We start from the raw sequence: 18,814 nt of genomic DNA on the forward strand, positions 1-18,814 counted from the left end.
CTCAGCGGTGCTCTGCTCTGTCCCTGCCTCACGGGGCCCCAGAAGCCTGACTGTCTCGCTCCCCCGCTACAGCCCACTCTGTCTCCCTCTCATCCCCCAAGCAACCCTCTTTTGTTGTTCTGTTGCTACGGACACCTTGCCACTTCTTTGGGGCTTCTTGGGGTCCTAGGGAAGGGGAAGGGACAGGAGGGGACGGAGGTGGGTGACAGGCAGAGCTGTGCTAGTTCATAGCCTCGGGCTTCGGGGGTGAGACCTGACACCTGCTCGGAGCTCAGAGCGGGGCAGCACTGCAGAAGGGCGGGTGCAGGTGTCCACAACACGGAGAACAAAGGCAAAAGAAAAAAAAACTTCCTTGTAACTTATAGCCCATTGACAAATTCTCGGGACGGGCAGAGTGACCTTCCTCCAGGAGCTCAGCTGCCTCGATGTTAATACTCTGCTAGAGGCAAAGGCAGCCTTTGCTTGACCTCAGCCCAATCTCCAGGATCCTGTAAAAATCCCTGTGGAAACTTCCTTTATCTCTGCGAAACATGTTAACAATCCTCCCCCACCAAGCATATGGCCCCTGATATACATCTGAAGGGTCTGATGACTAAGGGTTTACTGGACTGTAGTAAATGACCCAAACACCCTGTGTTTGGGTGAGCCTGGCTAGTGGCTGGGAAGAGAGGGTTGGTGAAATGCACTTAAAAAAAATCATGTATCGAGGAGAAAGTCACATAACACAGAATCTGCCCTTGGAAATGGACAATCAGGACATTCCCATTGTTGTGCAACCCTCCTCTCTCCCTCACTCCCAAAACATTTTCTTCACTCCGCAGGCAAACCCGCAGGGCGCCTGGCTGGCGCGCGACCCCTGATCTTGGGGTCATGAGTTCCAGCCCCACCGTTGGGGGTAGAGATGACTAAAAGTAATTATCTTTGAAGGGACCCACACCTACTTACAGTTCTTCCTCGGGTCCCTCCCTCCACAGGCCCTGGCATCTGCCCGTCTGCTTTCTGTGCATGGATTTATCTATTCTGGATGTTTCCATCCATGTGGAGCACCCAGTGCGGGTTGTTTCCACCATTTGGCTGTTGTGAAGAGTGTTGTGCACGTGCTCTCGTTTGAGTCCCTGCTTTCAACGATTTGGGGTACATATCTAGAGTAGAGATGCTCAAGTGTACTTTTTTAGGGGCAGCTGGGGGCTCAGTCGGGTAAGTGTCTGATTCTTAGTTTCAGCTCAGGTGTGATCTCAGGGTCCTGGGATCGAGCCCCATGTCCGGCGCGTCTCTCAGCACAGAGTCTGCTTGGGATTCTCACTCTTTCCCCCCCACACCCCATTCCACGCACGCACGCGCTCTCTCCCTCTAAAATGAAATGAAATGAAATAAAATGAAACATACTTCAGGAGTCTTGGGAAACTGTTATGTGTCGCAACCCATCCTCGTGGGAACACCGGTGCTGGAAACACTGCGCTCATGGCATATTCTCCCACCAGAGCAGGGCACGGAGTCATGCAGGTCTGTGCAATTTGAAAAAAAAAAAAAAAAAAAAAAAAAAAGGCTGTTGCAAACAGAAACAAAACAAAAACAAAAAACCATAGCTGGGGGCTTTTCCTTGTACTGGAGTTTTTAAAAGGTAGTGACCATCCTGGTGCTGTAAAGTGTGTTGTCTGCAGAGGGAGCCTGCGTATGGATCCTTGGGAACAGGACGGGGCTGGAGGGGTGAGGGCCAAGGGTGCTGTGTTTCGCTGGCTTCCTGCTCTGGGCCCCACGCGGCCAGTCCGGCCCTCCCTCTGGTGCTGCGAAATACGGAACCGATAACAGAACGCAATTTTTAAACTGTGTTCTTTTAAAAAAATAAGGTGATGGGATCGTTGAGTCAATCCCTTTGCTGAAGCCTGTGCCCCTGTTTCCTGTTGCCAAAGCCACTGAGGGAGCGTTTTCGGCTCGTGGAAATTGCTTTATGGCGTGGGAGACCACAGAGTTCTGGTTGCCTGACATCCCTCTGACCACAGCTGGGGGCGACAGGAACCCGGGAGCCTCGGCCTGGGGGAGGATGGAGCGAGCCCTTCCCAGCTCAGTCCCTCAGGCTGGCTGAGGGGGTGGCGTGGGCAGGACTCACCCGGGCGGAGGGACCCGCAGGCCTGCTGAGTCCTGCCGGCTGGGAGAAGGTGCCAGAGAGCCCCCTCCACCGGGATCGAGGGCAGACGGGAGAGTGGCTGACCGCTCCTGTCTTAGCCAGGCACCCGAGGTTTGCTCGCAGGCCCCCAGCAAAGGCTGACGGGACCCTGCTCGCTGAGCCTCCTCCTGGAAGCACGGACCCTGGGGGGACAGGGGTGCGAGTGTGCGCGCGCCGGGCTGTCCTTGACCTGAGCCACCCTGCTCTGTCCCCGGGGACACCCGCCCGGCGTCCATCTCTTTTCCCTCTGACTGATTCCCTGCCGGGGACCTCCGAAATGGAAAAGGCTCTGGTCCACGATTCCTGTGACAGCTGACATGTCGCGGCAGGAGAGGAGGAATTCCAGGCAATTCACATCAGGGCCGAGGGGTCCGCGTGACTGGGGCGCGGGGGCTTCCCGCCGCTCGGCCCCAGCGGTGTGCGCTCTTGGAAACGCGCGCGAGGGACACGGCCCCTGCGGCTCCCGCCAGCAACCCAACCCTCCCAACAGCGGGCAGCCAGTGAAAAGGCAAGATTTCTCAACCGAACAAGAGGGACATTTGATACCCGCCGCGCTCAGCCACCAGTAATCTGTCTTGCATCACTCACTTTTGTTGGGACGGACTAACGCGCGCCCGGCCTTCGCCCGGATCTGCAGATATAAGCCCGCGCTTCTCCGGCTTCCTGACCGAGCGCAGGAGGGCGGGCATGGGGCCGGCGAGGCGCCAGTTCGTAGCCCTGCTCTGGAAGAACTGGCTTTGTAGACTCAGGCAGCCGGTGAGTGCAGCTCGCCTGCCCGGGGTCGGGGGAGGTGAGCAATAGGGCTGGGGGCGGGATGGGAGGAGATGGGGTCTGGTCTGGCCTGTCTGCCCCACCCTGCGGGGATCTGGGGGGAGGCTGGGTTACTGAGACTCAGAACCTACCCCCAGGGCTTTAGTAGCCAAACCGTTACAACCAGGCTGCTGCCTTGTCAGAAAGGGGCTAGTTGAGAAAAACTCTTAAAAAAAAAAAAAAGGTGGATTTTGAACCACAGCTTGTGTTTCTGAGCCTCTGCAGATCCCTCCAGTGAAAGGTACAATTCCTAAATAGTAGGTTACAGGTCCCCACGCTGCAACCCCAGGGCAGGAGGCTGCGGTGGCTGTCCCCAGAGCTGGCACGAGCCATCCCCTCGCTGTTAATTCTCAGCTTTTTGGAGCTGTATCCGAAGGACACGGAGGCGCTCCTGAGTGGATGGGAACGGCTCAGACCAGCCTTGTGCTAAATGTCACATAAACACCCGCAAGTTCACATTTTAAGATGCAGAAATCGCCAGCCTATCCGGCCGGCGACCTCTCCTTTACTTCTCACTCCGCCAGATTGAAATGAACAGGTACCCACGTCGTCCCAGCAGGGACAGATCTGCAGCCGCGTCCGCAGCCTTCTCAAATTCTAAGGTCCACACAGCCTATGGGGTTGCCCCGCTGACCCACTCTGCTGTTGGAAGATGTTCAGTAACCGACCCTGGGTTTCATTCTGCCGACTTCTCATTATCCAGAATGTTCTTGCCCCCAAATAAGGCAAATGTCAGGAAAGGTGTTTTCTTTCTCATGCGGGGATCTTCCGCGTTCGCACGACTTGGGTGGGGAAGTTGCACAAAAGTGTGACGATCAGGAACCAACAAGTGAGGCTTCTGTCCTTTATTGTTCGTGGCTTGGGGTCTGCATAGGCGTTTTTCAGTTGATGAGCCTGTTCTACAGACATAGGTTTTGAGGGCTGAGCCCCTCGTTTCTCCTATAGAACGTCCTGGGTGAAATTAACTGGCCAGGTACCACAATTTCTGCTTTTTGTGTATCAGCCCGAGGGGGCAGCGGCGGGTGCAGAGGGACCACCTACTTTGCAGCCTCAGGTGCTTTGAGGGTTAAACACAGTCCTGGGTTGATGCTGCCGAGATGAGGGCACGCATCGGATAGAAACGCTCAGCGCATTGATTATCCAACCATGCGTCCATCCTGTCCTTCTTTGCCGTGTTTTTCTCTGTCGTATTTTTCCCCTTACGACATAGCGCCGGCTCACTTGTTACCCTGCTATGGAGACCGCCTCGTAGCTCAGATCCCCGGGAGCGGGTGTTTCATTCCGATGTGTTCGCCGGTGTAGTCCTAGTGCCCAGACGGTGCCTGGCACACAGCAGGTGTTCAGTAGATACTGGCTGGAAGAGGGAAGAGGGAAGCAGTGTGGGACTTCCGGCGTCTCTGCTGGGTGTTCGTTGCTTGGTGAACCAGACGAAGGTGTGCCCTGCCCGGAGCTCGGGCCCCAGGAACGCAGTGGGGAAAATTGCCTGTTTGATGAGCTCCTTCTGAGGGTAGATCCCACAGATGTCCCCGCGCAAATGGGAAATGACACTTGCACAAAGTTGTTCAGCACGGCGTTGCCGAGACGAGCACCGTCCCGGGGAGTAGATGCCACAGGGTCTGGAAACGATGTTCCCGTAGTGAATAAGGAGCGGGCCCTGTTTGCGGGACAAACACGCTGGAAGGAATCGTGATCAGGGAAATGCAGGTTGCAACCTTGGGCGACTTTTACATTTTTTGTAAAAACTTGAAATTTTTTTTTACACGCTTGAATTTATAGAGGCACTTTTACATTTCTTTTTTTTTTTTTGACACTTTTACATTTCATCTTCGTTTTGTTATATTTTATTATTGTAGTCTTTTATTTTTGATTTTTTTAAGAGATTTTATTTATTTGAGAGAGAGAGGGACAGAGATAGCCAGAGAGCAAGAGTGGGGAGGCCAGGGAGAAGCCGGCTCCACACTGAACAGGGAGCCCGATGCGGACTCGATCTCAGGACCCCGGTATCAGGACCTGGGCCCAAGGCAGACACTTACCTGATGAAGCCACCCAGGCGTCCCTATTATAGTTCTTTCAGAAAACGCCTTATTATGGACACTTGAGACCGGGAAAAGTAGAATCGCGTGGAGTGCAGGAATCCTAGCCCTCCTCTCTGTCTTCACACTTCTCTTCAGAGATTGCTGACCTCCTACCCTTCCAGCGAAAAAAATGCCCTGGAATAGAAGACTGTTTTTATAATTATTTTAATATCACTTATTTTTTCTCTCCTGATTTTTATCTATTGCACAAAGGACACCGTAGCAATGAGAAACACTCCGAAAACCCTCTAAAAATGTCATTATCCGAATGCACCTGCTACTACTTTGGTCTTTTCTTGTCATTAGGCATATGTAGCATGATATTTTTACATAATGAAAATCATAGCCTTTTGCTTTTTGCTTTCACTTAGCACGGAAGCCCGACAGTTCCAAAGTTTCTGTTTGGTCTTCATATTTATTGGGTTTGTTGCAAAATAGACCATCAGTTGGATGCACCTAATTTTGTAAAAAAAATTTATTTATTTGACAGAGAGAGAGAAAGAGAGAGAGTGCACAAGCAGGGGGAGCGGCAGAGGGAGAGGGAGAAGCAGACTCCGTGCTGAGCAGGGAGCCCGATGCGGGACTCGATCCCAGGACCTGGGATCATGACCTGAGCTGAAGGCAGACGCTTATCCAACTGAGCCACTCAGGCGCCCAGAATACACATAATTTATTCAAGCGTTTCCTTATGCTGGGCAGTAAGGTTCCTCCTGGTTACTGCTGTTGGGCCTGACATCTTCATTCTGCACGACGGACACCTCTTCTGCTAGGATATTTCCCTTGAATGAATTTCCTGCAGCTGGTTTCCCGGTCAGAGGCGAAGGCACTGGGCTGGACACGTCCAGAGAGGGGCCCTCAGAAGCGCCCACCTGGGCCGTTTCCAAGCAACCTGGCCAACACTGGCAGACGGCCACTGGCTGGGAGCCTTGCCACATGAATTTATAGGTGTACTTTTGCATCTCATACTAATGTAAATGAGTTGGATGCATTGCTTCTCATTTTAATAATTTAATCACAACAGCAAGTAGAAAGAATGGGATGTATCCTTGTTCTGTAACTTTTGGGGGGTTTCCTGTGTTTTATTAAGAGGGGGTTTGACCCTTCACTTGTGCAAGTGGATGGCACCACTCCCCCAGTCTGCCCCTCAGTCGCGGAGTGGGGACGGTTCTCGGAGTGTCCTGTATGTCTCAAAGTCATACTCTCTGCTCTGCGTTTCTGGTTCCTCCTCTACTTTAATGAAAACCTCGAAGCTTGGTTTGGTGAAATTTTGCTGAAGGCTTGGGCTAGTGGAGGGGGGACCGGAGTATACTTTGATGCAAGGACAGCATTGTCCTAAAACACTCGTGGCCCACCCTCAACTGGGGGCCGAAGGGAGATGACGGACATCGCGGAACTCCGCGCACCACCTAGTCAAACAGGAGGGGCTACCAGCTGCGGATAGACCCGCCCCTACCCCGGAGCCCTCCATGCCCACGAAGCCCTGTATTCTTGCTTTCAAGGACCACGTGTCTGGCAGAAAACACACTCACTCTTAGACACAGACAAGGGTGATGGGGTCTTCACCCCAGCTGCTGTTTCTGGCCCGGCCCCCGGGAAGCCCCGAGGCCGGGTTAGCTGCACACCGGCGGGCTCCCCACTCAGCACAAAGCCAGGCTCCAACTCCCTCTTCCCTGCTCCCCTGGGAGAGCTCCTAGTAAGCCCATCCGGCCGGGGTCAAGTCCCTTAGGGCTGGTCCTTGAAACCACCGGCCACTCGGGAAACCACTGTTCTGGGTCTACACATGAAGAACCAATTCTCCAGCCGAGCTTCAGTGCCTGGAGACCTCCGACCTGTTGTGTGCGTATGTGTGTGTGTGTCTTCTTTTTCTGAGATCATTGAGTTTTTGTCCACCTCCACAAGTGCTACCAACATAACCTAGTGTCCCAACATAATTTCCCTTTGCAAACAGCATGCTGGCCGTGATTCTGTATTTTTCTGACTTTGGAGGAAGTCATAGCCGTAGAGTCCTTGGAGTCAAGTAGCTCTTACTTCTTTTGCAGACTGTTCGGGTCTTAGAGATGGATGCTGGCTGGTTTTTGTGTAATTATAATGTACCGGTTACTTGTTGCCAGCTTCGCTATAAAGGCCTGTAAGAGTGTTTGTTGGAACCGGAGGCCCAAAGGGTAAGAGCTGACCTCCTTGCTAGGCAGGTTGGAAAAAAGACTGAAGGCTGGCTCCTGATAACATGCCACAGTCATAGATTTAAAAAAAAAAAAATAGCAGAATAAGCGCGCTCAGCTGGCTCGGTTGGTGGGACACATGACTCTTGATCTTGGGTTCTGAATCCAAGCCTGTTGGGTGTAGAGATTATGTAAAGATAAAAAAAATAGGATACATTGATATTAGGGGAGGGGAGACAGTTCAAAAGTGTTCTGCTTTGCATCAAGGCCCACGTTTAAGAACCCAAAGATATCCAGTCTTTCTTTCTTTCTTCTTTTTTTTTTTTTTTAAAGATTTTATTTATGTATTTGACAGAGAGAGAGAGTGAGCGAGCGAGCAGGGGAAGGAACCGAGGGAAAATGACAAACTTCTTGAGTGCAGATCTCACGACCCTGAGATCATGACCTGAGTGGAAATCAACACTGGGACGCTTAACCGACTGAGGCACGCAGGCGCCCGAGAAAATCCAGCCTTTCAAACGTGTAGAAAACAAACTGGGTTTCAGGAAAAAGGCATGCGATTTCTCTCTTCCCAATGTGGTCGTTTGTCAGGGTGGAAAGGAAAAAAAAAAAAAAAACCCTGTTTCTATTGCTTTTCTGCTGAAAACATGACCTACATAGGGGAAGGAAAGTGGTGAGATCCTCAAAAGCTAGGTCTGGAAGATTTTTTTTTTTTTTTTTTTTTTAGATTTTATTGATTTATTTGAGAGAGGGAGAGAGAGAGCGAGCACAAGCAGGGGGAGCCGCAGGGGGAGCTGTGGAGGGACAGAGAGAAGCAGGCTCCTTGCTGACCAGGGAGCCCAATGTGGGGCTCGATCACAGGACCCCGGGATCACAACCCCAGCAGAAGGCAGACACTTAAGGGGCCGAGCCAGCCAGGGGCCCCTAGACTCTATTCAGAATGGTGGATCTGTGTGACTTCCATGAAAAACAAAAACAAAACAAAAGCAACTACAAGCAAACAACCGAAACTCCAAAACCAGGGTCCTCCTCCTTTCCACGCAGGGGTTTCCTCCTTACTCAGGAATGCGGGTCTTGGTTGGGAAACCTGGAGTTTCCCTGGTTTATTCTCTTTGACCTCAGATAAGCCCAGGTTTTCAGTTACAAGAAAGGTTCACAAATACAAGCCAAACCAACTTCCTGACAACAATCCCTCCAGAGACCAGGGCCAAGGGCACCTCAGCTTGTTTTGAGAGACTGTACTGGAGGCCCAGGTAGTGTCCTGGGGACCGTGCAAACTGGGGAGCATGTTCTTTTTGTCACCCTGGGGCTCCGAGGTCAGCTCTGCATTTGCCACTCAGCGGCACCACCCCCCCTCCCCTGCCAATCTTCCCCTTGGCTGAATCAGCCAACACTCACCCGAGGGAGGGACACCACTGCACCCAGCCCCACCCTGGTCACTGGCGGCCTGGACCAGGTAGCCAAGGCTTGTCCCAGGTGGCGCTCACAGGCACCTGTCATCCTGCGGGTTCGAAGCTGGACTTTCTGGCAGAGTCTAACCTGTGCACCCAAGAGCTTCCGTTTGGAAAACAGTCCTTAGGGACAAGGGGAAAGAGGCAGGGAGGTGTGTCCCTGCCACCCATCGTGTCCTCTGTCCCAGACTTAGGGATCCCGGCTGTGTGTGGGACACGAGGTTGCTAGGAGGGACCCACATGGAAAGTCAGACAGTGTTGTGTGTGCCCTCAGGAGGCCTTTGAGCACGGGGCCTTTCCTTGGCCCCAAACACAATGATGTTAGAATAAATTCCACACAGTGATACGTCTGAGCCAACAAGCCCTTGCACTACCTTCCATCGCTGTGGGTCGTGCTACCCGCCGACCGGCTTCCTCTCAGAATGGATGTGCAGGTCATGTGGTGCTGGCTGGCGTGTCTGGTGCTGTGTCCTGCCGGCCCGCGGTGGCCCTACTGCGTGGGAACCTGTGGTCTCTGCCGGCCCACTTCACCCACGTCCAGGGGCATATGAAGGTTTTCTTATCCAATCTTCTCTTCTGAAAGGTTACTGTAAAAAGGAACATATTTATCTGTATTTTCCCTTAAGTAAATTGCCCACAGGGGTGCCCGGCCGGCTCAGTCGGTGGAGCGTGTGGCTCTTGATCTTGGGGTGGTGAGTTCAAGCCCCGCCTTGGGTGTAGAGATGACTTAAAAATAAAATATTAAAGAAAATAATAAATTGCCCATCCAATTCTTTTCCAATTTCATAATTGGGTGGAGGTCATGGAGACCTCGCTGCCCTTCTTGTTGGTTTGTTTCTGTATTTCCATCGCTCAGATTCAGTTTGTGTATCTTGCCACATCACATTTCCTTTTTTTTTCAAATACGTCTTTTATAGTTTCAAAACTGCAGGAAGTCCTTTTTTTAAAAAATATTTTATTTATTTATTTGACAGACAGAGATCACAAGTAGGCAGAGAGGCAGGCAGAGAGAGAGAAGGGAGGAAGCAGGCTCCCCGCTGAGCAGAGAGCCCAATGCGGGGCTCGATCCCAGGACCCTGGGATCATGACCTGAGCCGAAGGCAGAGGCTTTAACCCACTGAGCCACCCAGGCACCCCAGGAAGTACTTTTTAAAAATTTTAACAGATTTTACTTATTTATTTGAGAAAGAGAGAACTAGTGGGGAGGGGTGGAGGAGGAGGGAGAAGCAGGCTCCTCACTAAGCAGGGAGCCAGACCCAGAACTCGATCCCAGGACTCTGGGATCATGACCTGAGCCCAAGGCAGCCCCTTAACGACGGAGCCCCCCAGGCGCCCCTGCAAGAAGTATGTTTTATTCACCACAGGTCGGATCCACAGTCCCCTCGCTACTGGTTTCACTAGATTTGAGTTTTCTGTTTTGGACTTCTACCTCCTTAAGGTACACTTGGGGTATTCTGCAAAGCTTTAGTTTATGTTTATAAAATTTATATCCGAATTCAGGGGGCTTGACGCCCCCCACCCCCCATGCAATGGCTCTTCTCTGCCTCAGGTTATTTTGTCATATATTTAAAATGTGGTCAGGTCTGTTTTTGGACAGCCGTGGTAGGCGCCGTATGGATGTTTAATGCATGAGTGTGGAAGGAAAAGCAAGTGTTTTTCAGTATGAAGCTTAAAAAGCCATAACCGTAAACAAAACAAAACAAAACAAACAAACAAACAAACAAAACCCCAAACAAGGGAAGTGACAGCTGGTGCGTCCTGTTCCATCCCGGCTGACTCAGCGGCTCCAAGACTTGCAGGGACTCTCATAGGGAGGAGATTTTGGATGTTGACAGAGAGGTCCTGGGAGTCCCCGCCAAGGGGACTGAGGCCAAGGGCTGATGGTCGCTGTTCGGTTCGGACTCGGGCTTTGTTCGGATCTGCTCGGTGGCACTGTTTCATAGCTGGGACCTCCTAATACCTCTGGGAAAGTCTCCTCTCCTGAGAGGCTGGCATCCGGAGGCCCTCCGTGCACCCCAAAGAGACACAATAGAATTTCACGCTCTCTGCAAAGCCCTTTGTCTCCACAGATCAGGGAGGAGACTAATTACATGCTTTGCTCCAGCTTCCGTGAAACTCTAAACTTGTTGTGACGCCTCCTCCTCGCCCGGCCCGTGGGTCTCGTGACCACCTTCTCCCTCTGGAAAGCCCTCTTTCCTCCTCGATTCACTGGTAATTTTAATTTTTGTACTGGAAGTGTTTTATTTTTTTTTGTGGTTTTCGGTCCTAACCGAAACCCCTTGCTGCCCGAGCAACCGGGAGGATTTAAGGATGGGCTTCATGGAGCCGCACCTGTGAGATGTTCCGTTCCCGTAGGACGGAGGAGCATTTATTTCATGCTGACGCCTGCGGTTCAGTCCACCATCTACTGCAAACTAGGTCAAGGATATCGGGCAAAATACTGATGATTTCGGTCTCCGATGTGGAAAACTGGCAAAAAATTACCTACCTCACTGGCTGTTGGAAAGCTAAAATAATGGAAGAGCACAAGCTTGTAGACGGTGCAGGGCTCTGGATAGGATAAGAGGACAGGGCGTGGTCATCCTGATGCGTGTGTCCCCAGAAGAGTCCCATGCACGGGATGAGCACACTTCCTGATGAATGAATGAACAAACGAATGAATGAATGAATGAATGAATGAAAAAGTACACTCACTTTAAGGGTGCCTAGGTGGCTCAGTCAGTGAAGCATCTGCCTTCGGCTCAGGTGATGATCCCAGGTTCCTGGGATCCTGTCCCGCATCAGTCTCCCTGCTCAGCAGGGAGCCTGCTTCTCCCTCCGCCCCACCCCCACTCCCTGTAGTGTTCTCTCTCTCGCAAATAAATAAATAAATAAAATCTTTAAAAAAATACACTGACTTTTATTCCTCCAGTGCACAGCAATTTAATGATTCATTGTCCTGTTTATTTTTTTGCATGATTTCCATTTTTTTTTCATTCACAAATAAGGGAAATATTGTTGAACACATGTCTCTTTTTTTTAAAATTGTGTTATGTCAGTCACCGTACTGTACATCATTAGCTTTTGATTCGGTGTTCCTGATTCATCGTTTATGTACAACACCCAGCTGAGCACACCTCTTGACTCATGTATGTAACTACCTTCTCAAAAACGATTAGCCTGCATGTTTTTAAAAATCATTTATTTATTTATTTAGATTTTATTTATTTATTTGAGAGAGGGAGAGAGTGTGCACAAGAGAACTAGAGTAAGAGAGAGTCAGAGGGAGAGGGAGAAGCAGGTTCCCCACTGAGCAGGGAGTCCAATGTGGGACTCGATCTCAGGACCCTGGGATCATGACCTGAGCCGAAGGCAGACTCTTAATGGACTGAGCCAACCAGGTGCCCCTATTTTTATTTTTATTTCAAGATTTTATTTATTTTAAACAGAGAGAGACAATGTGCACACAAACGGGGGAGGGGGAGAGGGAGAAAGATAAGCAGACTCCCCGATCGGCATGGAGCCCGACACAGGGCTCGATCCCACGACTCTGAGATCATGACCTGAGCTGAAATCAAGAGTTGGACAGTCCACTGACATGAGCCAGCCAGGTGCCCCTGTAATTCTCTTTCTGTATTTCTATCACTTTTTTTTTTCGTATTTCTTGAGGATACTTAATAGGCTTATAAATGCTTACAATTATTTCATCTTCCTATTCTAAAACTTCCATTATTATATAGTGATTTTTTCTGTACCTAAGAACCTTGTCTTAAAGCCTCCTGTCTGATTTCACCAGCCAATTTTAATATTTACCTTGTATGTCTTTTTCATCTCTCGTTTTTTTTTAAAGAAATAGTTTTATTTATTTATTTATTTATTTATTTATTTAATTTTTTAAGTGGGCTCCACCCCCAACACAGGGCTTGAACTCACGACCCTGTGACAAGAGTCAGTGAAGAGTCACATGCTCCACTGAATGAGCCAGGCAAACACCCCTCTTTTTCATCTTTGTGGTTCAACCGGTCTGTGTCCTTATATTCTAATTTTATTTGTTCCAAATAACAGATAGTTTTAAAAAACGAAACCTGAAAATCCTTGTCTTTCAAACAGGGAGCTTAATCCAAGCATGTATTGAAATCTAAGCCTATTATTTGCAAATCTCTTTAGCGTTGGTCTCTGGTTGGGTAACTCGGTTTCTAATTCACTGAAAATTTTCTTTCGCCGTCACTCTTGAGAGGTCATTTCTCTGGGTACGTAATTATAGATTGATTGAATTTCTCCAAGCAATCTACAGATATTTCATTTCTTCTCGTTTCTTGCTATTGATGAGTTCTTGGCAAGTCCCACCATTCCTCTGAGGTAGTGAGGCTTTATTTCTTGAATTGCTATTGAAATCTTTCCTCGGACTTAGGTGTGGTGAAGTTTTATAGTGGGTTTGTGTCTCCTGGCAAGAGTTATGTTTCCTTTATCAATGGATTTGTGTCTTTTGTATGTTCTGGAAAATTCTCAGCCACCTGTTATTTGAATGTTGCCTTGCTGGCCTCCCCTCCATTCCCCTTGAGGGGACTCTCCTCTGTAACTAAATCTTACACTTAAAGATTCAAGTTAGGACTTCAATCTTCTTTTTGTTTTATTTTTTTTTTTTTTTTGTGCCTCTTCTTGTCCCCGTTCTCTGGAGATCACCTTCTGGAAGACCAACAATGCAACAAAAACCATGTTCTCGTGGCAGGAGTCCTGATGTTTCCAGTTAGTGTACTTTTGGAAACAGAAGTGACATCACTGGATTTTAATATTTGTCCCACTTTTATTTTGGTTGGGTGTCATTGCCAGGATTTTCCCCCTTGGGGTTCATGAATAGTGAATGATCGGTGTTGGTTTTTTTTTTATGATAGAGAATATATGTATGCTGGTTCACACTTAAGGGCCATTTTGGTTGGTTATCATATTTTTATCACACTTTCTCTTTGAACTTTGCCTATCTTGATGCATTGGCATCTACCACTGAATGCTATTGGGATGTATTTGAGGCTGGACAGGTTTTTTCCTTACTTGTTAATGAATTGCTTTTTTTCTCCCCCTCGGGATACCTGTGGTATCCTTCCTTTGTCTTTGGAGTTCAAGAGCCATGGTTCAGCTGTAGCTTCAATTTCCCCCCTGAAATACAGTATAGTCTTCCCGTCTTCAGATAAACTCTTCTCTATTTCCAAAAAGTTCTCCTGTGTTCTATCTCTGGGAGTATTTTTGGTCATATTTGCTGAATTCTCTAATTCAGGGATGCTCTTCTGTGTTGACAGTCCTACTTTTAAAAATGCTTTAAAGAAAATCACTGTTGTTATCTCAAACTGTTTCTCTAATGCAGAAATCAAAATTTAACCGGCGTCTCTTCTCTTTGTGTGGTTTCTGAATCATTTAGAATTGCGCAGCAATGATTCAGTCATTGTTATGTGTTCGTTAGATCTGCAACCTCTCTTTTCATTTACCGTCTTTGTTTTTTTTTTTTTAGCTCTTGTTTTCTGAATGTTTGTTCTTATTAAATTGTTTTTCTTTATGAAATGGTTGTAAAGAAATTCTTCATTTTCTTTGCGTTGTTTACTTCCCAGTCATGCTTTATGACTTTGGTTTGCTTATTTGTTTCTTTCCCTCTGGAATATTTAGACAGCTGTTTCGTTCCTCCTTTTAACCTGTTTCATTCTTGGAGAGCTCAGCCAGGTGTCATATCTGTTCTTGACTTCTTTTCTGTAAACCTGAGGCCGGTTTGATTTCTCCTTCAAACTCTAGCGCAGTCTCTGAAGACACCCTATATGGGCCGATTTTCGGTGCCGGAGGGTTGGTTGGGCTGAGAGTGGAGATGGGCGGGAGGCTCAGCTGCCACTGAGAGGAGATACAGACACTGTCGCACCAGATGGACTCTGTGCTCTGGTTTGGGATTTTGTCCAGTGTTTCATGCCACGTTCATTGCATCCAGTTGGGGAAACTGTTCTCCGGCTCTGGATTCTTTCCACCTGATTCTGTGAAGCCGCGGAAGGTTCTCCAGCTCATTTCTCTTTTGCATTTCTCCTTCCCAGCCACAGTTCCCTGACACCTGCCAGAGGGAGAGAGGCGACGCCTTGAGAGTGCTCGCCCCACAGATGCGGGTGTTGGGGCAGGGGTCCCGGGATTGCAGGTTGCAACATTACAGCCTTGGGGGTGCGGGGCTGAGTCAGGACTGACCTGGGGTGGGTTTGCTTGATCTGCTCCGGAGACTTGTTCCTCGGCATTTTTGTAGGTTTTGTATTATGGAAAGACGTGTCATCGGTCTTTCTCCTCTACCGTCTTTTCTTTTTCTCCCCTCATTTTGACTGGGAGGAGAGAACGTCGGTAAGGACGTGTCCGTATTTTAGGCATGCGTGTCTGTGTATGGAGTGCTAAGGACTCGGCAAATGCCACTGGCCTTCAGCTGTGCTTTTAGGAACCAAGGAGGGCCATCCCTGGGAGTCGTGGTGAGGGCCACTGTAGGATGTGGGAGTCGGGGCGCAGAACCGGGCAGTTCTTCCATCTCCTGGTGGGAGCTTCCGGCCCAGGACTCTAACGTGCGGTTGCGTGACTGGGGGGCTGCTGTTTTACGAGCACAGACGGGCTCCCCATCTGATTGTTCTTGAGAGCCTTGGACAACACGAGTGTGGTCTGTTCTCGGCCCTTCCTGGTGCAGGGAAACCACTCCTGGTGGGCCTGAGGCGTGGGCCACGGTGGGAAGCGTTCCCATTTAGCAGGGATGGGATGAGAAATGTCAGACAAGCGGCACCTGGGGGGCTCCGTGGGTTAAAGCCTCTGCCTTCGGCTCAGGTCATGATCTCAGGGTCCTGGGATCGAGCCCCACGTCGGGCTCCCTGCTCAGCGGGGAGCCGGCTTCCTCCTCTCTCTCTCTCTCTCTCTCTCTCTCTCTCTCTGCCTGCTTGTGATCTCTGTCTGTCAAGTAAATAAATAAAATCTTAAAAAAAAAGAAAAAGAAATGTCAGACAAGACTCCAGGATGATGAGGACACACGAGAAGAAGAGCGTAATACAAAACTGTGAGGAGAGAGAGCAGGCCGCCTCTGCTAGCTTCCAGACAAACGGTCTCATGAAAGGCGGCGATTCACGCGCTCACAATGGGCAGTGACACAGCAGAACCCGCTGTTCAGAGACTTTGCTTCTGAGCGGAGTTATTTCAAATTCCGAACAATGGGAGGTTTTTCCCACCTGGGCTTTTCCGAGCAGCCGGGGATGGGCTTGTAAATAGAGACCCGAGATACGGTGTTTTTGAAGTTTAACCGGGGTTCTGTTTTATTTCAAGATCTCCCAGAAACTTCTCGAGTAGATGATGTGGAGTTTTAATTTTTGACAGTGTTATTTCCATTTGAAACTGGAGATCCCCCTTTGACTCGAGGGTGGGACAGGGAAATAGCGTCATGGCTGCTTACTGCCTATTTTAATTCGTCTGTGACAAGGCCCCTTAAATGATGGTGGTCTTTACATGTAGGAGGAAGAAAATCCAGGTGCTAGAAATGAAAAGATTGATACATGGATTGCGTCAGAGATTTTGGTAATAAGAAGGCAAACAAGACACTGGAGAAAATATTTGCAATACTTTAAGCCAACAAAGGACCAATTAAGGAATTCTTCAATTCAAAAAGAAAATAGGAAAAAAAGAAAAAAAGAAGAAGAAACAATGATGCACAAATGAGTTTAAAAAAAAAAAAAAAGGCTGGGGGCGCCTGGGTGGCTCAGTCAGTTAAGCATCTACCTTTGGCTCAGGCCATGATCCCAGGGTGCTGGGATCGAACCCCAAATTGGGCTCCCTGCTCAGTGGGAAGCCTGCTTCTTCCTCTCCCTCTGTTGCTCCCCCTGCTTGTGATCTCTCTCTGTCAAATACATAAATAAAGTCTTTTTTTTTAAGATTTTATTTATGTATTTGACAGACAGAGATCACAAGTAGGCAGAGAGGCAGGCAGAGAGAGAGAGAGAGGAGGAAGCAGGCTCCCTGCAGAGCAGGGAGCCCGATGCGGGGCTCGATCCCAGCACCCTGGGATCATGACCTGAGCCGAAGGCAGAGGCTTAACCCACTGAGCCACCCAGGCGCCCTATAAATAAAATCTTAAGAAAAAATGCAGAAAGAAAAAAATGCATTGAGTGGGCTCTTAAACAGTATGACTTCTTCTTTAGTGTTAGACCGAGTATCTTCAAGTTCTTGACCTGTATGGAGTCCTGTTTGTGTGTTACTGACTGTCTTGCCTGTTTTGTGTCTGACTGTAAACTTTCATTGTATATGTATATATATGAATATAATAGAAACATGGATATAGGGAAGAATGGGAATTAACAGACAAGGAATTATTATATACTAATCTATGAAATGCTTAACCTAAATACTTAAAGAAAAATTCTTTTTGCATTTCAAGTTTGATAAAACATGGACAGATATTTAAAAGCCTGTTAATCTCGGGTGCTACTGAGTGTGGGATTGGAGGAAAGGTGGCTGGTTTAGCTTTTACTGAGGGCACGGTGGTTGTGGCTATGCAAATTAAACATATATACACAGTTCGACTCGGTGATCTCACTTGGTAGTGGTACTCCATAAATATAGTTACAAAAGTCAGCCAAACGTGTGCAGAAAACTCATGATAATGATGTCCCTAAACAGAAGACCTTGTAAGTTTCCATAATTAGGTGATAGGTTGAATAAGTTAAAATCTACAGTAGATTATTGGGCACTTTTTAAAAACAATGAGGTGGGGGTGCCAGGGTGGCTCAGTCGGTTAAGTGCCTTAACTTGGGTCGTGATGCTGAGATCCTGGGATTGAGCCCTGAGTCAGGCTCCCTGCTCAGTGGGGAGCCTGCTTCTCCCTTTGCCTGCCACTCCCCCCATCTGTGCACACACTCTCTCTCTCTCTCTCTGACAAATAAATAAATAAAATCTTTAAAAATTAATAAAATAAAAACAACAAAGTAGATCTATAAGGGCTGATATGAAAAATTGTTTCCAAAAACATTACCTATGCTTATGTATTTTTTAAGATGTATCTATTTATTTGAGAGTGAGAGCATGTGAGAGGGAGGGGCAGAGGGAGAAGGAGCGAGAATCCCAAGCAGACTCTGCACTGAGTGTGGAGCCCGACGTGGGGCTCGATCTCAGCACCCCACGATCACCGCCTGAGCCAAAACCAAGAGTTGGATGGTTAGCTGACTGTACCCCCCAGGTGCTCTGCTGATACAGGTTTTTAAAAACGAATTCAGGAAACTGAGAATTTATCCTTTGGGAGAATGGTTGTATTCTTTCTGTACTTTTTGAATTTCCTAACCAAACATATATGTAATTATGTATAACATCAGAAGTCGTTATACGAATGTTGGGTCCAAACCATTTTCTGTTTTCTTTGTACCTCTCTGTCTAAAAAAATGGCTGTCATATGTCATTTGAAAATTTTTAACCCCCCCGAAAATTCATTACATATTTATCCTTCTTAATGCTGTCCAGTCATTGTTGAATTTGGGGCACGTTTTCTGCTTTGCATACCTATATTCAGCCAGAATTAATCAGGAAATCCTCCCCCACAGTTCTACTCCCAGACTTCAGGAAAGGATTATTTGTTAACAGAGTATGAACAAGTAGACCTAAACGATCTGGGGTCTTCTGACTGCTCTTGACCTCTCTTTCTGGTGTAATTACCATCCCTTGAGTCAGAGGGTGGCCTCCTGCAGACGATTTCCCTGTTCTCAGGACTATGATACTGAAATCAGTAATTGGTCAGAAACTTTGCATAATGACACACTTTCTGGCATGAGGAGTATTACTTCAGGAACTGTTTCAAAGATGGTGATTTCTTTTCTTCTTTTTCATTTATTTATTTTTTATTTTAAAGATTTTATTTATTTATTTGAAAGAGTGAGTGAGAGAGAGGGAGCACAAGTAGGGGGGAGGGGCAGAGGCAGAGGGAGAAGCAGACTCTGTGCCGAGCAGTGAGACCGATGCGGGACTCGATTCCAGGACCCTGGGATCATGACCTGAGTTGAAGGCAGAGGCTTAACCAACTGAGCCACCCAGTGGGTCCCTCTTTTTTTCTTTAATCCCAGTAGGGATTGAAACCTTTTCCACCCGTGTTTTGTCTTTATGGCTTCTGGCCTCATACGCCCAACCTGGATGCATTTAGATGCTGTTTCC

General features: G+C 48.3%; 1 protein-coding gene across 1 annotated transcript in view; it reads left to right on the forward strand.

Moving 5' to 3' along the window:
* Positions 1–2,851: 2,851 nt before the first annotated feature.
* The window catches only part of ABCA13 (ATP binding cassette subfamily A member 13), a gene marked incomplete at both ends in the record, with an annotated part of 337,321 nt that continues 321,358 nt past the window's right edge, over positions 2,852–18,814 (forward strand). Inside the window, one exon of the mRNA XM_080818179.1 lies at positions 2,852–2,920. Within this exon, the coding sequence (XP_080674305.1) occupies positions 2,852–2,920 (69 nt within the window). The remainder of the gene's footprint in view (positions 2,921–18,814) is intronic.

This window comes from Martes martes (genome assembly GCF_963455335.1).
Source record: "Martes martes genome assembly, chromosome: 11".
Taxonomy (NCBI): domain Eukaryota; kingdom Metazoa; phylum Chordata; class Mammalia; order Carnivora; family Mustelidae; genus Martes; species Martes martes.